This window comes from Phalaenopsis equestris, unplaced genomic scaffold (genome assembly GCF_001263595.1).
Source record: "Phalaenopsis equestris unplaced genomic scaffold, ASM126359v1 Scaffold000084, whole genome shotgun sequence".
In the NCBI taxonomy this organism is placed as follows: domain Eukaryota; kingdom Viridiplantae; phylum Streptophyta; class Magnoliopsida; order Asparagales; family Orchidaceae; genus Phalaenopsis; species Phalaenopsis equestris.
In genome coordinates this window covers 1,325,220-1,348,253 of record NW_018164526.1, presented here as the reverse complement: position 1 = coordinate 1,348,253, position 23,034 = coordinate 1,325,220, and the positions used below count along the sequence as shown (strand labels likewise).

The 23,034-nt window shown below is 33.5% G+C and overlaps 1 protein-coding gene across 1 annotated transcript in view; it reads right to left on the bottom strand.

The window, feature by feature from the left end:
* Positions 1-1,543: 1,543 nt before the first annotated feature.
* LOC110019884 (mRNA-decapping enzyme-like protein) overlaps positions 1,544-23,034 on the bottom strand; it is a 43,157-nt gene continuing 21,666 nt past the window's right edge. Inside the window, exons 5-8 of the mRNA XM_020717744.1 lie at positions 12,497-12,553; positions 4,582-4,702; positions 3,305-3,766; positions 1,544-1,800 (exon numbers count right to left, since the gene is read on the bottom strand). Coding sequence (XP_020573403.1) covers positions 1,744-1,800; positions 3,305-3,766; positions 4,582-4,702; positions 12,497-12,553 — 697 coding nt within the window. The 3' untranslated portion in view covers positions 1,544-1,743. The remainder of the gene's footprint in view (positions 1,801-3,304; positions 3,767-4,581; positions 4,703-12,496; positions 12,554-23,034) is intronic.

Below are 23,034 nucleotides of genomic sequence, written 5' to 3'. Positions count from 1 at the left end.
ATAATTAAATAAATAAATATATATATATATATATATAGATGTAATTTATTTGTTTTGACCCAAAAATGAACAAACAAATTTTTATACGAGTTCGGCTTATTCATATATCGAGCGCAAAAAAAATTATTTGTATTCGACTCATGAATTTACCGAACAAATCAAACACGAGCTTATTAACGAGTCAAACACGAAAGAACAAAGACCAGACCGTCCGGTCTAGTTGGAAGATTTCTCTTCACTGAAGGCAAAAGGCCAACACCATCTTTATTTCTCGAGTGGATTATTTTTCTCAAAACGAAAAGTAGATATATTAATTTTTCGAAGAATAGATAAAGCTTGGTTCAACAATAATATAATGAGCTTAAGATATGACAACTTTAGTTTGTTAAAACTCTAATAAACTATGAAATTTGTCATCTTTTGGCGTGCAGTCAGTTTGTGAGGCTAATATTAAGTCAACCCGATGGAAAGACAAAAATGAAATTATATTTTACTACTTAAGCTTATTTTCAAAAACCTAAAATTCATCATCATGCAAAAGAAGCATGGTTGCTGCCAAAGTGGCTGCAAATATTTTTTTATGGAACATCAAAATCAAGAGTTAAATCATCCCTAATGTGTCACGTCCTCAATGGAAAAATATTACATTATCAGGACTCCTAAAGTAGAGCTACGTTCGAACTCCACTGATATGCAGACATATGGCTTCAAGAAAACACGTGCATTTTCCTACGATCCGACTCGATAACACAAAAAAATATTACTCTTGTTTTATTCAAGTGTTATTATGGTGATATTGATGTGTTATTGTGTTATTATAACACCGGAAATATTCTCATAATACAATAACACGTGAATACCACCACAATAACACATAAATAATGCGAAATAATACGGGAGAAATATTTCTCAATGCTAAAACAATTTTTTTTTTTTTCTGTCACCTCCACGTGTCAGCATATCAGTGGACTCTGAATGTAGCTCTACGTTAGGAGTCCTGATGTAATATTTTTTGTCCTCAATATGTTCTTAGCAATACTTTGAATCCATATGTAGAATGAAGTTTCTAAAATCAATATTAATAAAATGATCAAAAATATATCAAAAATTACAAATAATTAAACAAATAATAATAATAAATATTTTTTTTGTGATATGTATGGAGAATAATAAAAAATTAATTTACACAGCTAACAAAAATCTATCAAAAATTATGACAAGCTAACTTTTAAAATCATTATGACGAAAATTGGGAGGACAACAGCAGTCTGCCTCAATTAAAGCAAAAGATCAAAAAATGAAATAATGATGGGTGAGATTTACATAACATACCCACCTATCAATCATATTTACATATCTAACATCTAAATTTTGTTATTTACATTATTTACATTTATAGCCCCTAAATATCTAACAACACATCAAAAATACAACTAATGCTGACTTTTTTTTAAGTGAATTCACCTTTTCATTCATATACTGCTTCCAGGTTTGTTTTCAGGACAATAATATATGGAGAGAAGCATGCATGCAGAATGCAGAATTAAAAAAACAAATTTATCATCCAAATAACCTACAATAAACATCTCCACAAGAAAAAATTTGCCCTAAACAAACAGTATCAGAAGACTGAAGGCCTTAAAATGTCGGAATCTATACAAAGAGGTCCACTTACAAGCACAAAATCACAGTCCAGGGCAGAGTTCTGCAACCATTTAAATATATATGTATGCTTCAGCTCTGCTATGGATGATGAGAATTGAGCATCTCCCGGTACACCAAGTCGATGAACTGATTGTTCTGCGTCAGCAAAATATAGATATATAGTTTTGTATTTGGCACAAAAAAAAGGGAAATTTACGTACATACCACGCAATTCTTATGTATTTACGTATCTAAAACAAAAAGTTTGATATTTACACCCATAATACCTTGGTGTCGTATACCAATGCATGAAAAGATGTATTTCACTCTTAAAAAGATGGTGGTGGTGGTAGTGTTTTGTATATGATGTTAAGGATTTGAGTGATATGCGTGTAGATATGAATGTTTCGGTATTAGATATGAAAATACATAAGAATTGTGTGGTATGTAAATGCCCCTAAAAATGCATACATTAGGGCAATTAAAAAATAAATAAATAAAAGCCTAATCTTACTGGAAAGAGCAAAATTTTTGTTTTCTGGCTTCCAATTGTTCGGAGAATTAAAATATGCAGTGATTTCTCTTGGGAGTGATTTCTATGTATTTACATTTCTAACACCTAACTTTACTTTCCACATTTATATCACCAAAAATTTTCGCACTGCATCAAAAATACCACAATTTTTAAATGAAATACAACTCTTCATGCATAGGTAAGGTGGTATGTATGTAAAAAATGTTAAGTTTAGGCGTTGGATATGTAAATACATAGGAATTGAGTGACTTGCATGTACAGAGGGGGGGGAAAAAAAATTCAAGCTTCTCCAAGATATTTCGGTTTTAACCATATATCATTCAACAGGAAAAAGCAAGTCAAATTTTTAAGAAATGGATTGTGCAGGTCCCAAATTGGGTTTTATGGTGGCATTGATCTAATTATAATAATGCAGAAGCAAATCCATTAATTTACAAATTAAAACATTTGATGGACCAGGAAAATTTTATTTCAGTCAAAAAACAAATTCTCAATCTGCTTACACAAATTAAAACAAAAAGGGAATGAAACAGATTGATAAATTCAAATCTCCCAAGCAATCAACCACACAGTTCATTACCATCTGAGCTATCACTATCACATTTTTCTTTCAAAAGGTATAAAAAAGGAAGATTTACATACATACCACTCAACTCTTATGTATTTACAAATCTAGCTTCTAGCCCTCAATTTTTAAATGTATGCCACCTTACCAATGCATGAAAAGATGTATTTCACATTTTAAAAGTTAAAATAGTGGTACTTTTGATGTAATAAGAAAGATTTGGGTAGTATAAATGTAAAAATTAAACAATAGTTGTTACATATGTAAATATAGAAGATTTAAGTGGCCCAAAAAAAAAATACCAGATCCGTTGCAGTTTCTTTAATATTTTTGCTTCTTTCCCAATGGTTAAAGCAAGTCCTCCAAGGTTAATATTTCTCAATTACTTAAAGACTACTTTTAAATTCACTCAAAACTTTTACAACACTTCCATTCAATCCAAATTTTGGAGGAAGAAACAGCAACTACAGATCGAAATTCTTCTAAAATTGAAAAACAATCTAAGAACAGTGCTTAAAATAAAATAAAGCAGAATATTAATGAAATGGCATAAAATATACCTGTACAAGCCTCAGTAAAGCGTCACGGACCTTGTCCCTAGTGATGACTGGACCATAGGATTGTGTGGGAGTGAGGGAAGGAGGAGGATTGGGTGGTGGAAAGGGCTGCAGCAATGGAGTTCCATATGGACGCTGCATGGTGACAGGAGGATGAAGAGGGGGAGGAGCAGGCACAGTAGATGAAATTGGTGGCATCAGTAATGTAGAAGATGAGTGTGATGGTGCAAATAAAGATGGCTTTACAAGACTAGTGACGAGGTTATTTCCGCCATTAGCTTCAATTGTATCTAGTACTGACATTAGGGTAGAAGATGACGATGGCAGAGAAGGTGTAGTTTGAATGGTTGACAATGGAGGAAGTGGAGCACTAGGTGTGTAAGAAGACAAGGGAGTTGGAGTAGAAGACGGATGCAGAGGTCCAGTTATGGTTGTATTGGATGAATTTCCAATGCTCATGGCTGTCTGCAAAACATAAAATAAATAGACGATTAACATACATGACACATACGTCCTCTATGTATTTACATATCTATAACCTAAAGTTTAATTTTTACATGTATGCCACCTTTCCTGTGCATGGTAAGATGTATTTCACTTTTAAAAAGTTAAAATGATGATAGTTTTAATGTGATGTCAAAACTTGGGTGGTATAAATGTGAAGGAGTTCAGGTCTTTAGATATGTAAATAAATAGGATTTGGGTGGTATTTATTTAAGCTATATATATATATCGGCAGAACACAAAAAACAACTGTGATAATTCATTGGTCTCGCCAGGAGAGAAACTTAATATGGAACTAATGTGCTTCATGTTAGAAAGCACTAATCCCAGAAATTTAGAAAGTAATAATACGGCAAAGGGGAAATGAAAATATAGAAATTGCATGCCGAGAATGATGATTGTGGGATGAAAACTGAATCAATAAAAAAATAATAAAAACTTGGGAAATTCACATGCATACCACACAATTCTTATGTATTTACATATCTAATACTCAAAGCTTGATATTTACACTTATAACAACGTTGTATCATAAATTTATGCATGAAAAGATATATTTCACTTTTAAGAAGATAGTGAATGTGGTATTTTTAATGTGATGTTAAAGATCTAAGTGATGTTCGATTAAATATGAATATTTAGGTGATGTATATGCATATTTAATTATATAAGAATTCTGTGGAATGTATGTAAATGCCCCTCAAAACTTTCAAGATGAGGCCAAGAAACAAGTAAGCAAGCCAGTTTTCAAATGGTTATGAGAACCAAATACATACGCTAAAAAAGTTCACAAATGACTCCTCTGGAACATCAGGAACTGCAGAAGATGAATTTTGTGGCTCCAACGGACCCTCAATGACAGACAAACTGGGCGTAGCTTCCAACTCCTCATACTCACTGTTGTAGAAGCAACAGCAGTATCAATACATGATTTTTACTGGATAGCAGCATTAGAAACCAAAAGAGATGACGGAAAATAATACAGGAATCGGCTAACTTAGTGCAGTTTAAAAGAAATGTTTGAAAGGCATATTAATAATTGAAGGCAGAAAGAAAATAAAATCTCTTTCGGTGTGTTCAACAGTGATCTCATTCATTCAACATGATATTTCTAAAATACAGCAATCAGAACTCCTTTCTTTAATGCCTTAATGCTTCTCTCATCCAGCACTCCTGCCATTGAATTATACTCAGCACTCCCTCTCTCTCTCTCTCTCTCTCTCCATAGATATAATAGTTTTTAAAATTAAGAGATTTGGCTAGAAAGAGATAAAAAATAATCTTGAAATCAATTATTTTTGGCTCATGCCAGTCGACTTAAACTTGTGCCAAAATCAAAATTTTTTATTTCAAGTTGAGACCAGCTTGCTCAATCTCCAAACTAGATGCCCACCCTTAATCAAATTCGAACATATCTTGAACTTCATTAAAGCAAGTGATATAATTTCAATAACTTTAAGTTCATATGATCATCAACTAGACATGCCAAAACAATATAATTTTTTTTATTGATGACTACTATAGAATGAGACCATTAACTTCTCAAAATATAGAGACTTTCAAATGAATCAAAATTAAATACATGGGTTCCCAATGATATTTAGTTTGTGTGTGTGTGTGTAATGCAATTGATTGGTGAAATACAAAGGGTAAAACTTGACTTTAAAATACCTTCTGTTTTTCATCCGATAGTTGTCCGCATTCTTACCACATGATTGATAATTTATTTTAAATATTATGAAAATTGATGAAACTCAATTCAAAGTAATTTTCTATGTTGTATATCACAATCAATGGAGAAAACCATGTATGGCTGTAGATGTCAAGAGTAAAAATTGGAAAACAATGATTATTCTCCTCCTAGGAGAAAAAAATATTTATCATATATACACATATATCACAGAACAAAGATGTGTCTAATTTAGTGAAGTTTTCCTTCTAATACTAAACAGTACAAGATAATTTTTTTTTTAATGAAGTTTGACATATTTTTAAATAAAATAAATATCTTCAAAGTTTCAGATTGGATACCTTACAACTTAATCAAATAAAATAACAATAAAATATCTCCAACTTATCTGACACAAATTACCAGTTCAGTCATAACAATAATGCTTTTTAAATGTAACTAATTAAATATCAATTCGCACTTATTCATATAGTGTATCTATTCTAGCTTAGCATAATATGTCTGACGAATCTAATTTAAATTAGTTCAATAGATGGTGGGGTCGGTTTGAACTAATAATTCTGCTACTCAACAAGACAAGAATACTTTTTTGATCTCTTTTGATGGAAGAGGTTAATATTATCCAAAGTTGGCCATGTTCAACTTGTGAGACCAACCTTTTTCTTAAAAATCCAACAGAATTCAGAGCTTCAATTTTCTTATCTAAACCATCAAAAAACTGAAATTGCTGCACTTATTCATCAATAATACTATTGGAAGGAAACATAATTTCAAATCCTAGATTAATATCTATAAACCAAAAGAAATAGAAAACCATAGCCTCAAACTTGATATGATTTTGAATGTAATGAGAACGCTAAGATTCATGTTTTTCCTACAGAATTCTCAATGGCACCTTCATCAACCCTAACCTCAACCCCGATCCCATAAAATGTATTGTGCCTAGTGAGTGTCTTAAATGTCCAGATCCATGATTGGAATAAGCTGACTTGGAATTGCACTGTCAATAAAATATAAAATTGTGAAACACAACATACAAAATTATGAGAAATGCAGCCTCTGCCAAATTGCAGAGGAACCCATGCCCATATTTCATCAAATGTCATTACTCCGCCGCCAAAATTAATGAGACTTACACAAAATGTGAATTGTTTTGATGATCAACTGATAAGCCTCTTTGACAAGTCATGATCAATTACCACAGATCAAATGTCTATACATGCATAAATGCATATTTTTGTAATATTTTTGTTTTGTTAATGCAAAATGCATACCCTCAAGGATGCATACAAGTTGACAAAGGGTTCCATCTGCATTGGTGATTTATGCATGTCCTTTACTTTCGGTTCACTAACTGGTTTTCTTTCTCTTGGAGAGAAGTAGATTGTAGACTGTAGTCATTTACATGTAAAAGAGGGTTTTGTTATTTTCATTTTAATATATTGGGACAATACAATAAGTTGAGTGTAATTAGTTCACGTGGAACTTGAGTCAGTTGAGCACAAGTAGGGGTGGACATTCTACTTTCGTCCCTGGTCCTTTATCTCCTCAGTATCACTAGTGTCAGCTCTCAAATCAATATAAAATACACTATATTTTTCTTTTTTTTTCTTTTTTTCTTTCTTTTTTCTTTGAAAAAATATCATTATAAATTTAGGTGAAAGCTAAACTTTTTTCCCATCTGATACATAAATAAATAAAATAGTAGAACTTCACCATAAATATTTTGTTCATAAAGCTTGAGATCTTATTAGGTTTTTCTTCATTTTCTATATAAAAATTTATCCATATATTCACAAAAGCCTCAAATAAAAAGTAAAAGCCTTCTAATGCAACAATAAAAGTTATCTCAACAAAAATATAAATAATCTTTTTTTTTTCAATTTTATGTACCCGCATAAGGGGATATATGCTGTACCCTGACAAGGAAAAAAAAATACAACTTCCCAGTTCCATAGGTTTCTCCCTTTTGTAGTTTCCATAAATCCAACAACAAATTTATTGGTGTTCTCTATAAGAAATTCACAGATTTGAAACATTGCATGTATTGAACCTTATGGCTACCTCGGATGTTGAAATCCATACAACTCTATTATATTTACCTACATTGTGTTATATTAATGGAACTCGGTTCAAAGCGAAAGAAAAGATTTGTAATCAATAATAGATCATAATTACAAGAAAAATGAGTCGCAATTGTAACGATGAACATAATAATACAACATTAATAAAGCAAACACTTTTTCATAAACATTTTGCATTTGTTTCCAAGTCTTTTACACAGGTTGAGTTTTTACCTTAAAAGCTTCTACATTTAGTTTGATTACGTCCAAGCAATTTCAAAATTATAATTCGGTAAATGATAAGGATAATGTTGATAATGTTGATAATGAACATGACCATGATCGAGATAGTGATCATGGCCTCAACAGTATAATGATAATGTCTTAATTAGAATGACCAATTTGAAGATTGTCATAAAGTGAAATACATTCTCAACATATTTAATTTGAAATTAGCAAGAAACAACAACAACAAACTTTCATCCCACTAAGTTGGGTCGGCTACATAATCCCTTTTCTCCATTGTGTCTTATTGAGTGTCATATTTTCATTTAATTCTAATAAATTAAGATCATTTTTTATACAATATGCCCAAGTCTTTTTAGTCTTAACATAAGTTGAATCTAAAACATCTGATCTACTAACCGAAACATCAGATGGTCGACGTTTAATGTGACCAAACCATCTAAGAAGACTTTTTCTAATCTTGTCCGCCCCTGGAGCTACACCAACCCTATCACGGATTGCATTGTCTCTAACTGTCAAGCCGCTCATCCGCCTAAGCATTCTCATCTCAACAACACTTAACTTTATTTTATGCTTCTCTTTTAAAGGGAAACATTTTGCGCCATAGAGCATTGCAGGTTTCACCATCATTTTATAAACTTTTCCTTTCAATCTAAGCGGTACTTTTCTATCACACAATAGGCCCGATGCATTCCTCCACTTCAACCAACCAACAGGAGTTCTACTAATAACATCCCCATCTATATCACCATTACTTTGAACAATAGAATCGAGATATATAAAATGTTCACACATTTTAATGATTTGATCACCCATACAACTCTGCCACTAGAACTACTACTACTAAAATTACATTTTATGTATTCAGTTTTAGATCTACTCAAACGAATGCCTTCATACTCTAATGTGGACCTCCATAATTCAAGTTTTTTCATGAACTCTTTATCTATTCTTATCTACAAGAACGATACCAATAGTGAAAAGCATACACTAAGGTACATCCTCCTATAAATGTCCAGTAAGAGCATCCTCCAGCTCCTATAAATGTCCAGTAAGAGCATCCATAACTAAAGAAAAAAGATAAGGGCTTAAAGTCAATCCACGATGTAATCCAACTGAAATAGGAAAATAATTGGTTAATCCTCTTTCTGTTCAAACACAAGTAATTGCTCCAGTTTACATATCTTTAATAGCTTGAATATAAGTCATATCAACACATTTCTTCTCTAGAACTCTCCAAAAGATTTCTCTTGGATTCTCTTGGAACCTTATCTTCTCTTGGAACCTTATCGTAAGCTTTTTCTAAATCAATAAAAAACATATATAGATACTCCTTATTCGCTTTATACTTTTCCATCAAAGCTCTCAATAAATGTAAAATTTCCATAGTAAATCTGCCCGGCATAAATCAAAACTGATTATGAGAAATCTTTGTAACAAATCTTAACATATGTTCAATTACCCTCTATCATAATTTTAAAGTATGACACATCAACTTAATTCCTCTATAATTGACACTCTTGTGCATCCCCTTTATTTTTAAAAATGGGGATCAAAATACTCTTCCTCCACTCCCCAAGCTTTTTTTAGTTTTTAAAATAATATTAAAGAGTTTAATAAGCCAAGAAACTCTTAAATCTCCTATGTATTTCCACACTTCAATTAAGATATCATCATATGCTACTGATTTTTCAACATTGATTTCTTTGAAGTCTTCTCAACTTCTTACTAATGCGACGGTATAAATAAAATATTTTATTATTATTAACAATATTAAGATCACTAAGATCGATCGTATCTTCAAAAACTTCATTAAAAACCTAAGTTGAACATCTTCCTCTAAGAAAAACACTTTTTGATTTTAATCTTTAATACACTTGAGTTAAATCCTTACTTTTCTTTTCTCTTTATTTGGCTAGTTTATACATATAGTTTTCACCCCTTTCTATCTAATATATTATAAATATCACTAAAAAGAGAATTATCAGCATCACAAATTGTTCTCTTAAACTCCCTACATACCACATTATGTTTTTTCCCAGTTCTCCAAGCTTTTACATTTAAACAAATTTTTATAACCCAACTTCTTATATTTTATCTTTTCTTTCAATATTATTGCACCACCAAATATTTTTATTTATAGAAACTTTTCCTTTTTGATTCTCCCAGTACATTTTTCGTCACTTGTTTAATATGTTGTGAAAAACAATGGCAATAAAGCAAAAAAACCGGATCGAGAAAAAATCACAAACCGGAATAGACAGCGGAAACACGGATATAAGTGGTTCGGCGAATTGCCTACGTCCACGGAGTTGCAAAGAATTTTATTAGCTTTGAGAATTACACTCATCGATTACAAAAAAAGCTCTCTCATTTTCTCTCTCTTTCCCATCTCCTTTCTTATCTCTCTACCAGAGATCCACACCCAAGAAGAAGAAAACCATGAAATCCTAAGGAGAAGCCTTGCGCCTGGCTCTATATATTGCAACCTGTAAGCAATTATCCAATTAATTACGGGGAGCTCACCACCATCCCATTCCTTCTGTAGCAGCAATTGAATATTAATCCTTTCCTTATTAGGCCCAATAAGGCAAAGCCCAAAATAGGTAAGCAGCACTTGATTTTTCCTTGATGTAAGCTTCATGCCGAAGACACCAAAGGAACAGGCAACTTGTGATTCAGATTTACCTTTTAATTTCAGCTGAAGAAGCACTAAACCATCTCCTCTTCTGCCCATTTAAGGTAAGGCTTCACCGATTCAAAAAATCATGATGGCGGGATCCTTGGTAGGAAGGCGCGAATCCAAAAGAAGTATTAAATCATGCCTTATTTCAGCCCATTAATGCAACCTTAATTGTGAAATACTGGGATGGCGGTAGATTTGGATTCGGGAGTAAGGAAGGTAGGAGATAAACGTGATTAGTAAATTAAATAATTTGCCTAAAATGCTCCTCTTATGGAGGGAAGACAACTGGAAAATAGTTCCCCTTTTCCATCTTTGGCGGAAGCCAAAAAAGAATCGAGATTTCCACTATAAGTGTGCTTAGCTGCCCTTCTATCTCCAGTGCAGAAATCTCAGAAATATAGACGGAAATGAGCGTGACAACCAAATCAACTCCAAAGCCATCGATGAGCCTCGCCAGAAGGAGAGTGTAAACATTTGGAGACCAAAGCATCACCATTCCACTAACAAAATAAAGGATTGATGAGAAAATCAGCATAGGACGCCTCCCATATCAATCTGAAACAGGTCCAGAGAATGTAGTAATGATAGTAGCCCTGATAAGTGACATGGCGACGATTAATCCTTCAATAGTAGGTTGTGCTTGCAGCTTATATTCCCTTTTAATATAGATAACAGCTCCAGTAATTGTGGCATTGTCCCAGCTCTGCAACAAGTTGCCTATAATAGCAACTATGACTATAAGGACAGCTCTGTCCATCTTTCTTGTAAGGAATGTCGTGCTAACCGAAAACAATTGTCATGCGTTGAGGATAATTGGGATAAGGAAGTATCGATCAACAGAAGAAAAAAAAACGGAAAGTTGGACAATCAATGTGAAACATGCCCATAGATGAACCTCTACACAACCCTTGCAACACTCTCCAATCCGCCTTTCAAGCACAGTTCTACAAAATCTCCAAGATCCTACACTCTGTACGAACTCCAAAGCATAGTTGTAACTGCTCTGCCAAAGCGTAGGCTTTCACATTCAAAAGATTCATTGTAATCCCGGGCCTACTTGATCGAGACGGAACTCTGAATCCCTAGACCTCGATTAGTTTCCTGATCCCAAAATCCTATATGGAATATGAACCCACACACTTGAGCTAGGAGAAAGAGTAGAGAGGTCGAGAAAGGCTGTGTTGAAAACCAGCGGAGGATGTTTCCCCTGCAAGCACAGAGGGGACAGTTGCTAGGAATAACTGTAGGAGCCCTGCAGGTAAAGTAGGTGGTTGTTGTAGAGGAGCCCGGTGGCTGCCGAAAAAGAAGAAGAAAAAATTGTTGTTTCAAAATACCAAGACAAATGTCTCTTTTCCCGCACGGAGGATGGCAGGAAGGGAGTCCGGCGGTTCTAGAAGGAGGATCAGCAGCTAGGGTAGGGAATTTGGCTATGATATCATACTAAAATTCAAAATAATGCGGAATAAAGCATAATTAAGAATAATTTCATTGATATGAAAGTTTGTATAAATAATCCTTACATGAATCGTAGAATAGAAAAGAAAATAAAAAGAAATAACATGAAAAGCAAAGATATATCACCTAATATCTTCAATAATCAAATCATATTAATTATTTGAAGATAAAAGAAATAAGAAAAATTAGAAAAGCCTAAAATAAAAAAGAAAATAACATATAACCTAAGGTAATGAATATAAAATAGGAAAGGAAATAACTCCTTAGTCTAAGGAAATAATTTATTCCTCATAATTTCTCACAGAAATAAATTATTTTCTATTATAACTCCTACAAATACGCTAAAGCAAAATCTAATTGAAAATTAGCAATAAAAATAAAAACTACTTCTAATTCCTAAAGATACCATTATGGGTTTTAGTGCAACCACTATTGAGTAGTGAAGGGGGACTGAAAACAACAGCACTCAGACTGAAGGGTTGAAAATAAGAAAAAGCTCATAACAGTAGAACAAGAAAAATTTGCAATTAACCATGGTGATCGTAAGTTACCTCTTGTTTGCAGGGACATTAGATTTAGGATTTGCTTTGGAGAATGCATTAAGAATCCTGAACAAGCATCAATTTCTCATCAGATGACCAAAACATTCAGAAATTTAATTGATAAAATAACGGACAGTAATGCAGAATATCAAACCAATATGGCAAGCATAAACATGACAAAAAAAACAAGCTAGGAAAAATATTGCAGAGAAAAAGATTTACTTGCACTGTCAAGCAAAATATAGAAAAGATAAGGATGAGTTTGATCAAAAAAGAGAAAAAGTAAGACAGCCTACACATCAAACTAAAATACTAAATAGGTCTATTTGATTCAATAAGTGGGAAAAATAATATGGATCCAAAAAGTGGCGGGATATTGGACACTCCCTTATTCTGCAACTGCAAATTGCAAATGGGGTGAAAGACTGGTGAAACCTGAGTCTTTCAACCCACGTTTGAACTTGGCCAAGTAAGGCTTAAATCAGAAGAATCCAAGCATGATCTGAGGTCCCATCGATTTATGCCCCAAATTACCTTTTTTAGGGGAATATACATATGTTGCCCACAATTTTTATGCATTTACATATCTCACACCTCGTGTTTACATACATATCACTTTGATGCTTTAAACCTATGCATGAAATGTGTATTTCACTTTTAAAAAGTGGAACATAACTATATTGCCTGATTTTAAAGATTTGAGCGCTATGTGTATAAATATGAAAGTTTAGGTGGGAGATATGTAAATAGATAGAATTATGTGCTATGTAAGTAAATGCTCCTTTTTACTAATTCAAACATAATTACATGATTAAGACAAATTTTCGATAAAACTAAGCTAAACAATTAATCTGGATTACACCAACCCAATTCAAATGTTTGGCTTGATTGCGCAAGCTCAGCCCATCTCCTTTTAAGTTGTTTGTTCTGTTGGAGTCATTTGAGTTGTGCTATTTCCTAACGGACAGCTCACTTCACTCTAATATAAAAGCAAAAAAAAACCTGAAGATTGTCATAAGTTGGGTCTGAAAAAACGGTACACCCCGACAACGCAATGCATGATGCAATGAGTTAAACCTATTTTGTAATTTCAAATGAAACATTGTATGAAAATAATAATAAGAATAAAAAAATAAATATAAATTTTATTCCTAATTAATAATAGTCCACTCATACAACTAAAAGAAAAGCATAAAACTAATTGAATCAAAATTAAAATAACAATAGAGAATGACTATCCCGTCCTAAAATGAAAAATGCAACACTTAAAGCAAATACTAAAAAATACCAATAACAGGAAATCTAAAGCTAAAAAATCTATTCCAGTGGAGATAGATTTGTTACTGACTGAATAGAACATGTTACTCAAAAATATTAATGAAAGAGCTTGATGAACAAATTTAGTAAGTAACAGTTATTTATTAAAGCATAATGGGCAAGAAAAAATGGGTCATGAAGTATGAACAATAAATAGTGACGATTTCTACGTGCATACATAACATCATAAGACAACAAAGAGAGTGGTAAATAAAATACATTCAATTATCTTAAGAAAACATGCATTCATTTCAAATTCGATCCAATCTTTTATTATCCAGTTTTTATTTATATTTATATAATTGATTTAACACACCGTGAAACCGAAAAGGTCAATATCAACCCAAGAAAATTTGTTTATTTCCTGTAGAGTCATCACTATATGGGTCTGTCATCCCGACTAGCCAATATCCAAAAGGGTTTCATCGACCTACATATCATCACACAAACATATCAAATTTTTCACAATTATAATATGTAAGAAATATACTACTTTACACAGGATTGTTATATGAATTTACATGTCATTTTGTAAAGAAGAATGTAGAAAAAAATATTATAATTGCAAGAGATAGGGTCTGTTTGGGGTAGTTGTAGCTGTTTGAAGATTTGCAAAAGTTTATGTGGCTATTACAAATTTATTTTATTTTTAAAAAGTCAGATCGCCGCGCTTTCTGATGACCACCACACTTTAAAAGCTTAGGTTGAAAAAACAGCTTTCTACCATAAAAATTTGTAAAAAATATCAAGAAAGAAGTTCCCCAAACAGAACTGTTGTGGCGATCTCAAAAGCAAAGTAAGCAGAAAGCTGTCCCAAATAAACCCTTATTCACATGTGTGAAAGTTTTGCAACAATAGAGTAAAGTGGATAGCAATTTTATCATGAGCAATAATTGAAGCCTATAAAGAGTGCAACATAATAATTATAAACGAAGTTGCAAGAGCATGAATGACAATCTTATAAAATAACTATGAATCAAGTACGAACAACAAGAATAATACCCCTAACTAGGAATGGTATGTTTATCCCATAATAAAAGCAATTATTTACCTTGAGGTGGAATAAAGCTCCAAATATTTTAGTGGTTCAACAAATGCTGACTATCAATTCCTATAAAAGTCAAATTTCACAATTATTAGCAATCAAGCAATTATTAATATTAATTATTTCTTAAGTTAGGTGCAACTTCACTAGCATTTATTAATAATAATAATATTATTATTATTACAAGAGTTAATATGGATCGATTTGAAATCAGCTTATTTTAATCTAAGAAAATAGCCAAGTAGTTATTATAATAAATTTATTTGATTTAGTATTCACTAGTTATTATTGAAGAATGAGTAGAAGCAATAAGGACTGAAAAGCTTACCCTATGCCTTGGCTAAGGTTAACGAAGAAGGAGACTCCACAAAAAAGACGGCTCTAAAGCTGTTGTCTTTGGTGCAAGGACGACAAAAAGGGGGTGAAAGATAGTGATTTTGGTGGTCTTCGTACGTTACGATCCCATCGTTGCCTTCCCGGTTAGCTCTAAGCGTGACTTGTATTGCGAGCGTTCGATCAGAAAGGTGATTATTTTGAGCGAAAGCGTGAGAGGAGGAAGATCAGAGGGGTTTAGTGGTTGAAGGAGGAAGTTCAACGAGGAGACGTGTGATTCCCTAGCCCACGTTCTGCTTTTATAGAACAGGGAGGTCATGCAACATAACAAATTGGGATAGCAATGACAAGAATATTGCAATAAAAGGAAAGAGATCGGAACCATCTGAAATTCGGTTCGGTAATAAGAGCAAAAAATTGAGCGTGAGAAGGAGAAAAGAAAAAAGAAATTAGTTCTTACATACTATCCCGCTTAAAAAAATTTGGTCCCCAAATTCATATATTAATTTTGGAACAGCTACGAGTAATTCACGATCATCTCTTCCTCAAACTACCAAGTTTCTTCTCGCTCTGATTGGTTCTTCCAAAGCGCTCTGATAAACAAAGTTGTAGAACTTCACGTCCCAAAATGCAATCTGGTATTTCTTCAAAATCAGGTTTCCTCAAATCACCAATGACTCATACCAGATAATATGAGTTATCAAGCACATAACGTCGAAGTTGAGATACGTGAAAGGCATTGTGTACTCCTGCAAACCCTGGAGGAAGTGTCAAACCGTATGAAACTCTACTGATATTCTCAATCACCTCAAAAGGGCCAATGAAACAAAACTGAAGCTTTACTGTCTTGCCAAATCGTGTAACTCAGCATATAGGTGAAAACTTCAGAAAAACGTGATCTCCAATATTCAATTTAATCTCTTTGTGCTTTGGGTTAAAGTATTGTTTCTAACGATCCTGGGCTGCACATAGTCAATCTCGAATCTAACAAACCCTTTTGGTAGCTTGATCCACTAGTTGAGGTTCAAATACCTGCCTCTCACCGCCCTCGAACCAAAACAAGGAGATCTATACTTTCTGCCATAAAATGATTTGTATGGTGTCATGTCGATGCTAGCATCAAAGTTATTATTACAAGAAAACTCTACCAACGGAACATAGCCCCCCTAACTATCTCTGAAGTCCAAATGCAAGCTCTTATTAAGTCTTCTAAGGTATAAATAGTGTGCTCTAACTGTCCATCTGTCTGAGGATGAAAAGCAGTATTCAAATTCGATCTCGTGCTCATAACTTTTTGCACTTGCTTCCATAGCCTGGAAGTAAATCTTCCATCACAATCTAATACAATGACGGTTAGAATTCCATACAATCAAACGATGTTATCTATATAGACTTTGGCTAATTTATTCACAAGCAGGTATGTTTGATTGGTAGAAAATGAGATAACTTGATTAGTTTATCAACCACAACCCAAATAACATCATGTCCTTGCTTCGATATTAGTAAGCCAACCACGAATTCCATGGAAATCTCTTCTCATTTCCACTTTGGAATGAGAAGGGACTGCAATAAAGCATCAGGTATCTGATTTTCAGGCTTAACCATCCGACAAGTCAAACATTTAGTTACAAACTCAGCTACAACAATTTTCATACCCAATCACTAAAATAGCTTCATAAGGTCATGATAGATCTTAATACTTCTAGGTGAGCTGAATATGTAGTAGATTGTGCCTCACGGAGTATTTCTTGTCGAAGTCCTTTCTGATCTAGAATACACATTTGATCATAAAATCTCAAAGTTTCATTTTTGATCAATTTTAAACTCGAGTTTCTGTCCATTATGAGCTTTCTCTCAAAGCGATAGTAAGATTGCATCCATCATGTGAGTTGAACAAACGTGATCCACAAGTGTAGGCTAAACTGACAATTGACACATGATAGAATTAGCTCTTATCGGTACAATCTCAACCTGAAATCGCTCTATCTACCATGCTAACTAGTGCTCCTGAGTGAACATTAAAGTTGCACAAGTTAAAGATTTTTTCTTAAAGCATATGTGATCACATTCGCCTTATTACTAAGGTGGTACTGACATCTCCCATGCTAACTAGTGCTCCTGAGTGAACATTAAAATTGCACAAGTTAAAGATTTTTTCTTAAAGCATACGTGATCACATTCGCCTTATTACTAAGGTGGTACTGAATCTCCAAGTCACAGTTCATGAACTCAAGCCATTGTCTTTGCCTCAAGTTCAACTCCTTTTAAGTGAAATATACTTTAGGCTCTTATGAGCAATAAAGACTTCACAATAAATGCCATTAAGATAGTGCCACCAAATTTTTAGTGCAAATATAACTGCAGCTAACTCCAAATCATGGTTAGGATAATTCCTTTGATGCATCTTGAGTTGTCTCGAGCCATAAGCTACAACTCTACCATGATGCATTAGAAACATGTCAATCCTTGATGTGAAGCATCACTGTAGATCTGAAATCCATCTATGCTAAAGGGGACGGTAAGGATTAGGGATGTCACCAAATAATTCTTGAGTTTCTGAAAACTTTACTCACAAGCAGCAGACCATGCAAACTTAATGATCTTTTGGGTCAATCTTTATAAAAGTGCAGTAATATGAGAGAAAGCTTCAACAAATCCCCGATAATATCCAGCTAATCAAATGAAACTACAAATCTCAGTGATAGTGCTTGAACTCGGCCGATCCATTATTGCATTAATCTTTGCAGGATCCACATAAATTCCAAGTCCATTAATAATGTCCTAGAAATGCCTATTCTTGAAGCCAAATTTTACACTTACAAAATTTGGTAGAAAGCTTGTTCTCTGGAAGAGTATTCAGTGATACTCTGAGATGTTGGGAATGCTCCCCTTCATCATTAGAGTAAACTGAAATATCATCGATGAAGGCAATAACGAATTGATCCAAGTAAAGTTTAAAAACTCTATACATCAAATCCATAAAAGCAGTATGGACATTAATCAAATCAAATAACATCACTACAAATTCATAGTTCTCATATCGAGATTGAAAAGCTGCCTTTGAAACATCTTTATTTTTGATCTTCAACCAATGGTAGCCAAATCGGAAATTGATTATGGAATATATAGAAGAGCCTTGTAGTTGGTCAGACATATCATCTATATGAGATAGTGGACACTTGTTCTTCATGGTCACCTTGTTCAACTCTATGTAATTGATGCTCAACCACACATTTCCATCTTTCTTCACAAATAAAATTGGTGCCCCCAAAGCAAAACGTTGGGCCAAATGAACCATTTATCAAGCAATTCCTACAATTGTATCTTGAACTCTTGGAGTTCCACAATGTTCATCTGATATGGTGCTTTAGAAATTGGAGTGGTCCCCAAAAGTAAGTCTATGATGAATTTGATCTCATGATCCAATGGTAAGCCAAATAAATCTTCAAGAAATGCATTAGCAAATTCTTGAAACACCGGAACACTATCTAAGCTAACACTGGATTTCTTGAAATCTACCATATGAGCTAAATAAATAGCACATCCATGGGAGATCAGCTTAAAAGCATTAATTGTCAAAATTATACAAGAAATAGCTCCTCTAATACCCTTGAAATAAAAAGGAACTGAGTAGGGTATGCATAAATTCACCCATCTCTTATGAGAATCTATAATTGCATGCATTGTAGATAGGAAGTCTATACCCTAGATTACATTAAACTAAGTGAAAATACTATGAGAGTAACAAACATATGAATGTTATTGATAATAATGTCACAATCACAGACACACTAAGTAATGATCATGGATGAGTCAGATGGCATAGTGATTGATAAATGAGACTGTAATATAGAAATCAATGCACTAAATGCAAATTTGTTTGATATGAATGGATGAGTTGCCCCATATTCAAATAATGCCTTCATCAGTTACTTTAAAATAAAGATTAGACATGTCACCACATCAAAAGCTTCACGAACTTCTGCCTGTGTCATAACAAATGCTTGAGGTGAAATTTTCTGTGTGGGTTGCTTCAGAGCTTGAGATCATTGAGGCTAATACTGCATCATTAAATGGTGTTAATACGTTAGTGGTTGTTGCTGGGAGTTCTAGTGTTGTTGGTACTGTGTTGCAAGAAGATGGGGAAAATAATTTTGCTTTACTTGACACTTCCTATAATGCTTCTGAAATTAACCTCTACCGAACTTTTGCCACTTATGCTTGTGATCAGACTTACAAATATTTTTTCTGGATATTTGTCAATTGCTAAATTTGAACTTTAAGAGGACAACCCTTAGCTTTATGGTCAGTACTATAATAGTTGAAGCATTTGCTGACGACCAATTTACAAGTTCTAGAATGCCATTTCTAGCAATGAACGCGTCAAGGATTTGTTTTTGACTTCTACACTCAATGTGTCTGATCTTGCTTCTTTTGGAACTCTCATTCACTTGTGCATCTGAATTATTTCGCTTCCCAGCATGTTTTTACTCACAGACACTAATCTCCATCTCTACATAATAGCTTAGTTGATGTGTCTGATCTTGCTTCTTTTGGGAACTCTCATTCACTTGTGCATCTGAATTCTTTCGCTTCCCAGCATGTTTTTACTCAGAGACACTAATCTCCATCTCTACATAATAGCTTAGTTCACTAACTCTTTGTAATTCATACACTTGATGGTCGATAGGAACATTCAAATGTTCTCTCTCAAGCCAACAAATAAGTGTTAGATCTTTTGATCTTCATGTTGATTAATCGAAGAAATAAAATGAACAATTCTGACAAACTATGTCTCGTACTCCCGAAAGGACTTCGTTCCTTACTCCAGCTTCCTTAAGTCATTCATGAATTTTAGCCCGATCCGCTCTAGAAAAACACTCTTCAGGAACAATCACTTGAAATCCAACGAAGAAATTATTCTCTGGTCCAAAACTGTAACGAAGATACTCTCCCATCAAACATCAGCTCCTTCGTGTAACTGGAATGTTGTAATGTCCACCTTGCAATCTTCAGGATACTTACTTTATTCCACGAAATCTCCTCAATATCATAAAGTCATGCATTGGACTCTATCTGGTATACCATGTCATTGAAGGTAAGAGGGCATGTCTTTAAAAACAGATCCATCACTCGATCCATGGCACTCCAATTGGTCATCATCATAGATTGATTAGGTTATCCCTCCAAGGTGGCCACTAGTAGTACTGGTTAAGTGGTTTGTGATGTTGGTTGTGTTGCTTGCTAAATAGCCTAGACTGCTTGTACAACTTGAGCTACAAAACTGTTTTGTAATAACTAGGTGATGTTCTGTGTAACCACCACCACAACAGTAGTCATATTGAGATTCGATGCTCCAGTAGTATCAGTGGATTAAGCAGGATTAGCATGACGAAGTTTAGGAGAGCAGAGACCCTTAGGAACAACTACATCATTTGTAATAACTATTGGGACTTCTTTAACACGAGCGGCTACAATGCCTTCTCTTCGGAGCTATTCTAAACAATTAAAATGTACGCAAAATCAAAATTGATTAAATAAATAAATAAATAATAATAATAATCTATCTCTTATCCAATTCTACAAAGATAAGGAATATGAAATGCAAATACAAGAGTGTTGAATACAAAATATAGGCTCTGATACCACTCTGTCACATCCCGAATCTGGAAAACGGTGCAACCCCACAATGCAAGGCATAGAATGAATTAAACTTAATTTTTATTTTCAAGAAAAAGATTGTATGCAAATAGCAATAAAAATAAACAAGAAAATATAAATTTTATTGATAATTAATAGTCTACTCATACAACTAAATGAAAAACAGAAAATTATCCAAATCAAAACTAAAATGACAATAAGGAATAACTATCCCAACCCATAACCAAAAATACATTAACTAAAGCTAATACTGAAAAATACTAGTAACAGTAAATCTAAAACTGAAAAGTTTTCTTTGGTTGAGATGGTCTTGTTAGTGGTTAAATAGAACATGTTATTCAAAAATATCAACATCGGTAAATAACTACTTATTAAAGCATAAATGACAAGGATAATAGGATATGCAGTATGAAAAACGAATAGGGACGATAACTACGTGCATATATAACATCACAAAGCAAAACAAAAATGATGAACAAAATATGCTCAATTATCTTTAAAAAACATGCAATCATTTCAAATTCGATCCAGTCTTTTATTATTCAGTTTTCCTGTATATTTATATAGTCGGTTTTAACAAGCACCTTAAGTTTGAGTAAGGCAATATCAACCCAAAGAAACCCGACGATTTCCTGTACAGTTGTTACTTTATGGGCATATCGGTTCAACTAGCCAATATCCAAAGGGTTACACCGGCCTAAATATCATCACACGTAAGCATACCAAATATGTCATGGGTATAATATGTAAGAAATATGCTACTTCACACAAGCTTGGGATATTAATTTACATGTCATTTCATAAAGGTAAAGTGCAGGAAAAAATAATATAATTGGAAAATTAATTCACATTACAAGAGTTTTGTAGCAAAAGAGTAAAGCAGAAAGTGAATTCACCAAAAAGCAATAATTGAAATATATAAGAAGTGCAAAATGATAATTATAATTGAAGTAGAAATATTATGGCTGACAATCTTATAAAATAACTATGAATCTAATTCCAACAACAAAAATAATGTTCTTGACTATGAAGAGTGTGTTTATCCCCAAATAAAAGCGATTACTTACCTCAAGATGATAACAAAACTCTAGATATTTTAATGGTTCAACTAATATTGAGTAGAAATTCCTATATAAGATAAATTCCACAATTATTAGCAATCATACAATTATTAAAACTAATTATTTCTTAATTCAAGTGCAGCTTCACTGACATTTAATAATAATAATATTAATATCAATATAAGAAGCAATATGGATTGATTTAAAATCAGCTTATTATAATCTAAGAAAATAGTTAAGCATTATAATAATAAATTTATTTGATTTAATATTCACTAACAATACTATTGAAAGAATGAATAGAAACAATAAGGAGTGAAGAGCTTGCCCTATGCCTAGACTATGGTTAACAAAGAAGACTCGACAATAAACATGGTTATGAAGTTGTTGCCTTTGGGCCAAGGAGGACAAAAAAGTGGGTGAAAGATAGGGGTTTCATTAGTCTCAGTATGTTACGATCCCGTCGTTTCCGTCCCAGCTAGTTTTAAGCACGCATGTATTGCAAGGGTTCAATCAAAAAGGCAATGAATCTGGGCAAAAGTGTGAGAGGGAGGAAGGAGATTGGAAGGGTTTAGTGGCCGAAAGAGGAAGTTCAACGAGGAGGCGTTGGATGCCCTAACCCATGCTCTGCTTTTATAGAATGGAGAGGTTATGCAATAAAACAAATTGGGAAGGCGGCAGAAATATTGCAAGAAAATAAAAGAGATCGGGTAATCCTGAATTTGGTTCCGAAATGATAACAAAAAATATAGCGCAATACCAGTATAATAAATGAAAAAGAAAAGAAATATTCTAAATCTGAAAAACATCACAGACAAGATCGCGTGCTAGCAGAAGGAAAGGAAAAAAAATTTTGGTTCTTAAAAAGATGATCTCCACACCCCATTACCAGTATAGTCGTTGCTCTCCCACTTGAAACACTTAATCCTTACACTGAACAAAAGATCATTCTCCTCTACATCCATCATCATCCATCCACCCACTTGTCGGCACAAAAAAAAGGTGGTTGTTCGGGGGCCGTCCGTAAGAAGCTGTCGGCAGGCGGAATTAAAATTTCATCGCCCGCTTCGGAAGGACGTTTCAATTTACGTGTGTATATATATATATATATATATATATATATGAGTGAG